A 7,488-nucleotide genomic window follows, 5' to 3' on the forward strand; every position below is an offset into this window, starting at 1 on the left:
GCCAGGATTTTCCAAGGGATTGGAGCAGTTTGATCTCCTCTACCACAATTCCCCTGGGATTCCTGAAGGCTGCCAGAAAGTCTTTCATTGTCTTTCAGAAACCACTACTTCGAGAAGCTGTATAGGGATAGGTACCCAATGGGCAGTGCAACTGCAATGGTGTAGAAAAGCGTACATGGGACAAAAGGCAAAGCTACAACTGAAATACCCCGGCTACTATGGACCACTGGACTGCTGGTACTAAGACTAGTTCTAGCCAACCAATTCATTTACCCGCAATTCAATTCTCTAGTGTACACAGCCAGGGAAAGCAGCAGGCATGGCAGCGCCTCCGTGCCTCTTTTACATAGCATCCCTCTCCTGGCAAACAATGAAATATTCATCCTAATTTCATTGCAAGGAGTCATTGCTAGTGGGACCTTATAAGAGATTGGAGCCACATTTCTCCTCTGTGCACCATGCCAAAACAGAAGGAAAAACAAACTCCACCTCCTGTGGGCAATTACAAAACAAAGCCATCATCAATGATTAATAAAATCTTGGGATACTAATCAGAGCTGCCATAGCAACAGTATGCACTTGGGTTTTTAAAAAATTTTTTTTTATAAATAAAATAAACAGGGTTTGCAGCCCACGAGGCACAGCAGTGCATGCTAGGAAGATCCTATGTTTTTTATGAGATTTTTGTGTTTGTGTGATTTAGTGCCCTTCATTCGCTGCCTTTTCTGTGGTTTGGAATAACCCCGAAGTATGTGGCACTGTTAACTGGCAAAGGAGGAGACTGCTTTCTTCTGTAATCCAGTAACCTTTGAAAATTCAAGGGATGCTTTCATCCACCAACTCTCTGGCAGAATCTCCAGGTGAAGGTGAAAGTAAACAGAAGAGAATCAAAGTCATTTTCAGATGCTAAAAAAAAAAAAAAAAAGAGAGACTTGTTTTTTCTATTATCAATTGCTGCCATCCCAGCTGATACTAACTTCAATTAAAAAGCTCATCCCTCCAATGAGATCAAGCAAACAATAGCTTATTCCAGCTGCTTTTCAATGAACAGTTTGCTAGGTTTACCTCCCTTAACCTCTCTGATCCCCAATTTCCAATAGGCTGTGATGAATTCCTCTCTGTAGCTAGCACAGCCCTGGTTAAACTGAGAATCATAATATGATCAGTACAGTGCAGGTGTCACTGCGCTGATTAGATTAATGTTAGCACAGATGGTAATTTCTGAAGCAATAAGTAAATGGTATAAAAACTCCATGACAAGCCATTTGTCACCCAGTTCTATGGAAATTCTATTGTTATACCATTAGAGGAGTAAACACTTCACTTCAGAATAGAGAGACTACAGCTTGAGACTTTTCTTCCTTCTCAGAGTTATAGTTTCAATGTAATAACAATACTTTTCATCTGAGGATCTCAAAGAGCTTTACAAATACTAATGAATTAAGCCTCACCACTGGGATGTAGGCACCCCATTTTAAAGATGGGTAACTGAGGCACAGACTTGCCCAAAGTCAGACAGTGGCAGCACCAAGAACAGAATCCACAGGTGAACTCCTGACCCCTTTGAAGTCAATGGGATCTTTGTCATTGACTTCAGTGTAGCCAGGATTTCACCCTACGAGTCCTAACTCCAAGTCTCCCTTCTCTAGCCACTAGAAACTGTTCTGTCTCTGCAAGAAAGCTGAACCATGACCTTCTAAGAAAGCATTCAGAGCGTCCCAAAGGTTCCATTTTTTTCAGGCAAGGGCATTTGGTGGAAGCAGAGGAGGACAGAAAAACATTTAGGGCCAAGCAAAGGAAATGACTAGGTGGCAGCTCAACTTCTTGTGATGTCCAGTGCCAGTGACATCCTTGTGATCAGGAAGAGGGTCAGCAGGGTTCAAATCTAGATCCATTGAGCCTGGCAGAGTTACACCAGGGATAAATTTGTCCCTTTTTGTGTGAAGCTATTTTATAAACCACCAAGTTCCAGGCAGAAAGATGGGACTTTAAGTAGCAGATGGATATTTCTTATAAATGGAAAAGAGCTCTCTCAGCCCTTTGGTGTATATCATATGCAGCACAAGCACTCAGTGATATGGTGGTCTGTTGAAGATAATGCTTGTAGGGTTAAGTCAGACCACAGTAGGGCCTTGGAAAATAAATAATTGGAGATGTACCAATCTCCTAGAACTGGAAGGGACCTTGAAAGGTCATTGAGTCCAGTCCCCTGCCTTCACTAGCAGGACCAAGTACTGATTTATGCCCCAAATGGCCCCCTCAAGGGTTGAACTCACAACCCTGGATTTAGCAGGCTAATGCTCAAACCACTGAGCTATCCTCCCTCTAATATCACAGGAGGGTTCCTGGCACCTTCCCCAAGATCATTGCAACTTACACCCACATTTTACTGTTTTCAGTGAAGGGCCAGAGAGAATGAAAGACCATCTGATTCTGTGGAGTCTGTACATGCCAAGGCCCAGCTCTAATCACATTTCATTGGCATTTTCATTGGGGAGATAATGAAGGTTGTTCACGGCTCAGTGTGAAGGATAACATTTTCAGTACTAGGAGATGGCATTTCCATTGCCTTTCCCGAGCCTAGGGTGACCAGATGTCCTGATTTTACAGGGACAGTCCTGATTTTTGGGACTTTTTCTTATATAGGCACCTATGACCCCTCCACCCCTGTCCCAGTTTTTCACACTTGCTACCTGGTCACCATATCCGAGCCTCTTGCACCCAGTCTCTCAAGATTTCTCTGATGGTGGATGCCAAAGTTTCTCCAGGTTCTGAGTACTAATGTGTATGTGCAACAGCAAGACCTCCAGAGCCACAGGTTCAAAAGGGGTTAGCTGAGATTTGCTGAGATGGTGCATTCAGACCATCTGTAGCCTTTCCCTTAACACAAACAGCCATTCCAACTGCACTGAGCACTTAGTAATTAACAACAGTCGAAATGAGCCTGAAATGTGCCAAAAGCTAAACACTCTGGAGCTTTGTAGAAGTTTGGATCTGGATCTGAACTTCGTGGCTCATCCCTGTCTTTAGTAACAATTCATGCAATTTGTTAAGTCACTGCTGGCTCTGGGCATCCCTCCCACCCAAGAATAATGGTTAGGCTTGCAAGACATATTGCAAATTATTGATTTTGCCTTTCTCTTCACATAGATGAATGATATTCTGCTGTACACATATCCCCAGAAGGATGGCAAATACCGATTGAAGAACACCTTGGCTGTGTCCGGCATGAGGGTAATGCTTAGTTCAGACAGCAACCTGGCATTAAAGTTTATTTGGGGCTTATTGGCTGCCTTGTTAATGCTTTGCCAGTTTATGTCTCCTTTCCAGTTGACTGAAAGGAAAAAGGGCATTTTATCTAATGAGTCCCTTGCGGGTTCCAGGAATTAAAGAGGAAAATATAAAGTACACAAATAAAAGAATATCTAAAAAGTTGCAGATTAGCATGACTGCCTCCTTTGGGCTGGTGATGAATAAAGCAAACCAAACTCAAAGTTACTATCTGATCATGACTTTTCACAGAAGCTAAAGAGGGAAAAGACATCCCATCTAGTCCTTTTCCCTCTCCCTGTTCCCTACAATATACTAACCAGGGTTTTAGCACCTCCTAAAAATTCACACTCACGTCATTCCCTTCTCCGGAAGCTTTCACGTCCATCCCCTTCAGCCTATGGGGCAGACCACCCTGCTAGACCAAGGCTGAAATGATTATTTGGAGAGTCCCTATGTTTTCTGTATTCCACCTGGCATGTTGAAGACTGAGTTTGGAATCAGGCTGGAGAGTTCGCGGTTGGGTGTGGGTTCTGTACTTTAGATGAAATGAGATCAGGATGTTCATTTAGGGAAACAGTTGCGAGAAGATGCCACAACTGAGAGGAAAGAAGGCCCAGACTGGGGACCTGTCAGGGCTAAAAGGACACCAGACCTGAACACCCCCTAAGTTTTTTTTTTTATTTTTTTTTTTAATCTAAATCTGAACACAAATTTTGTCCCCTATCTTTATAATGGGCCAAACACAAACTCTGGCTATACCTGACTCTATATCCAAGACATCACCATAGTATCTATACATGGAACACACCCAAAATTGGCAATAATATGGACCAAAAATCCCACCAGGATCAGCCCAACTGACCCTGGACCCCACTGTCACATTGTGCTGGGCTGCCCACTATCTTGTCCCCACTAGCCTCTTAGCAACTGAGAACACTGTGAGTACTAGACTTTGATGGTTAACACTCAAACTGTTGGAGTTTCACAGATCTCTGTGCATCAAGAGTTTTACCATGTGCTGACCATAGATGGTTTAAATCACTCTGTCCTTCATTTACATGTCATTTGTTTCCAGGTCAGCCGTCCAGTGACAGAGAAAGCCCAAAACGTCCTGAAGATTGAATACGCTGAACACTGCCTGACCCTGTCAGCAAGGTATTCTCTCATACCAGCCATGGCAAAGGGTGTTTATTTTAGCTATATCTCTAGACCAGTCCAACCACTGTCCAAGACTTAATTGGTATCCCACTGTTTTTAAACTCCATTTCAATCTATACAATTGTGACAGATAATGGCCAAATGCTTGATTATAAAGAGGGCATTCATTTCAATGTTAGGCTCATAGGACACAACTAATTCAACACTTACAATGAGTAAAAAGCTGGGACTCGGCATTTGATAAGATTTTGAGCAGAGTAGAAAATCCATTTCTAATAAGTCTGAGCCTTCTTCCTTGATCTTTTACAACTTTTCTCCTGTCACGCTGAGAATCCAGCTTTGTCTACTTCCCTTTTATAATTTTACTTGTCAGTTCACATCACTGGGGTTACCCGAGGGCTAATGAAAAATAGTAATTAGCTAATTCCACACCATAGATTTAAAGGCACTTAAAGGTACTTAAATGACAGTTAAAACAGAAATTAAACTTTACTGACGATGTAATGAGGTCTTTTTGTTAAAAAGAATTTTCCTAATGAGTTTGGACAAAGTTGGTACGGATCACAGTCAGGGAGGGCATTCTCTGTCTTGTGATCACATGCTGACAGCAGCAAGAATTTGTACATTAATTTCTGAGCAGGAGGAGAGAGTATACCGTGTTCTTCTTGGTTTTAACTCCAAAGGTGTCAACAAGAGAGACAACAAAAAAGGAGCAGTGTATGATTTTCAGATACATTGTTTAAAATTAAAATAATTTAGCCTCGGTGACAGTTGATCGCGCTGATGTGGTTATCAAAATTTTGAGAACTGAAGTTCCCATCTCAAGTCTCCACCTACAGTATGGTTGGAAGCACAGCAGGCTTCCCCGAATGGCATGCACACTGGAACCAACCTAATAGACTGGGAGGGTGATTTCTTTTCAACACACTTTGAAATCTAAATCCTTCTCTTATAATGAACATATGTCATCTGCGCCCAATACTCAGAACTCTGCCAAAGCCCTTGAATTTAGTATCTTTACACACTAAGTAATAAGATGTCTAGTACTTTTATTATCAGTATTGGATGCCCATCCAGTTCCTCCAAGGATCTAAAGGGTGCATCTGCACTACCCACTGTCAGTTAAAAAAAAAAAGGCAGGAGATATATGGATGTGTGTTGGCTGGGACAGTAAATAACTTGACACCTACTGCCTTAGTGTAGAGAAGTTCTAGTGCAGATGAAGCCCATGTGTCAAGGCAGAGATTTACTTTTGGAGCATACTGAGAGCTGTGCCTGGACTTAGGGTTGCCAGGTGTTCAGTTTTCGACTGGAATGTCCAGTCAAAAAGGGACTCTGGTGGCTCTGGTCAGCACTGCTGACTAGGCCGTTAAAAGTCCAGTCGGTGGCACAGAAGGGCTAAGGCAGGTTCCCCACCTGCTGTGGCTTGCGCAGTTCCCCGAAGCAGCAGCATGTCCCCCCTCCAGCGACCTGGCTGTGCCTTCACATAGCCCAGAGCATCCTCCTATGCCCCAACCCCTCATCTCTAGTCCCACTCCAGAGCCTGCACCCCAAACCAGAGCCCTCACACACCCCCACATCCCAACCCACTGCCTGAGCCCAGAACCCCCTCCCACCCTCTGAACCACCAGCCCTAGCCCGGAGCCCCCTCCTGATCCCCAAGCCCCTCATCCCTGACCCCACCAGGGATGGGAGACACATCACTGCTTTCAGGAACTGCCTCAGATAAGCGCTGCCGGGATCCTGCACCCCTGCCCTCCTCCCATGCCCCAACCCCCTGCCCCAGCCCTGATCCCCCTCTTGCCCTCAGAACCCTTCAGTCCCAGTCCAGAGCATCCTCCTACACCCCAAACCTCTCATCTCCAGCCTCAACCCAGAGCCTGCACCCCCAGCCTAGAGCCCCCACACCCCAACCCCTTGCCCCAGCCCTGATTCCCTCCCACCCTCTGAACCCCTCATTCCCAGCCCCACCCCAGAGCCTGCACTCCCAGCCGGAGCCCTCACCCCCCGACCCACATCCCAAACCACTGCCTGAGCCAGAGCCCCCTCCCATCCTCTGAACCCCTCAGCCCCAGCCCCATCCCAGAGCCTGCACCCCCAGCCGAAGCCCTCACCTCCTCCTGCATGCCAACCCACTGCCTCAGCCCAGAGCCCCCTTCCGCACACTGAACCCCTCATTTCTGGCCCCACCCCAGAGCCTCCACCCCCTGAGCCAGCCCAGGGGAAATGAGCGAGCACGTGAGTGAGGGTGGGGAGAGTGAGCTATCAGGGGTGGGGGGATGGAGTGAGTGGGGGTGGAGCCTCGGCAAATGGGTGAGGCAAGGGTGTTTGGTTTTGTGATAGTAGAAAGTTGGCAACCCTAGCCTGGATTCTCCATTGTTCTTTTTGTGCTGACATGCAGTTGGTGCTCTTGTAAAGGCTGAGCCAGTGACTCCAGTGAGAGTCGTGTGAAATTAGGGCTTGAAGCGGAAAGGCTGCCCTTTGGGTACTAGAGGTAGATAGTGCTCTTTCACAGGGGTCAGTCACAAGTACAAGGAGTCTTTCCCTCCTTGTGCTGTTCATTGAAGGCCCAACCATAAGTGAAGTCCCTGCTAACACGCCCTAGGGCAGAGGTGGGCAAACTACGGGCTGGGGGACCGTTCTGCCTGGCCCCTGAGTTCCTGGCCTGGGAGACTTGCCGCCGGCCCCTTCTCCGCTGTTCCCCCTCCTCTGCAGCCTCAGCTCACTCACTCCTCCATCAGCACAATGCTCCGGGCAGCGGGGCTGTGAGCGCCTGGGGCATGCAGCTGCAGAGCCTGGCCTGACCTGGTGCTCTGTGCTGCATGGCTGGCTCCAGGCAGGCGGCACGGCTGCCTGTCCTGGTGCAGCCGTGCCACCAGCCACCGGTGCTCCAGGCAGTACTGTAAGAGGGCAGGGAACGGTGGAGGGGGGTTGGATAGAGGACGGGGGTGTGGTCAGGGGCCGGAGGTGTGGATAGAGGTGGGGGCAGTCAGGGACAGGGGTTCTGGGGGCAATCAGGGGACAGGGCGAAGGGGTGGTTGGATGGGGCAGGGGTCC

At 47.1% G+C, this 7,488-nt stretch overlaps 1 protein-coding gene across 3 annotated transcripts in view; it reads left to right on the plus strand.

Annotated features, from left to right (window-relative positions):
* The window catches only part of FGD5 (FYVE, RhoGEF and PH domain containing 5), a 151,507-nt gene that overhangs the window by 128,771 nt on the left and 15,248 nt on the right, over window positions 1-7,488 (plus strand). For all 3 annotated transcript variants that reach the window (XM_032784280.2, XM_032784283.2, XM_032784281.2), the window contains 2 exons: window positions 3,151-3,234; window positions 4,349-4,428. In XM_032784280.2, coding sequence (XP_032640171.1) covers window positions 3,151-3,234; window positions 4,349-4,428 — 164 coding nt within the window. The remainder of the gene's footprint in view (window positions 1-3,150; window positions 3,235-4,348; window positions 4,429-7,488) is intronic.

The sequence above is a fragment of the Chelonoidis abingdonii genome, chromosome 17 (genome assembly GCF_003597395.2).
Source record: "Chelonoidis abingdonii isolate Lonesome George chromosome 17, CheloAbing_2.0, whole genome shotgun sequence".
NCBI lineage: Eukaryota > Metazoa > Chordata > Testudines > Testudinidae > Chelonoidis > Chelonoidis abingdonii.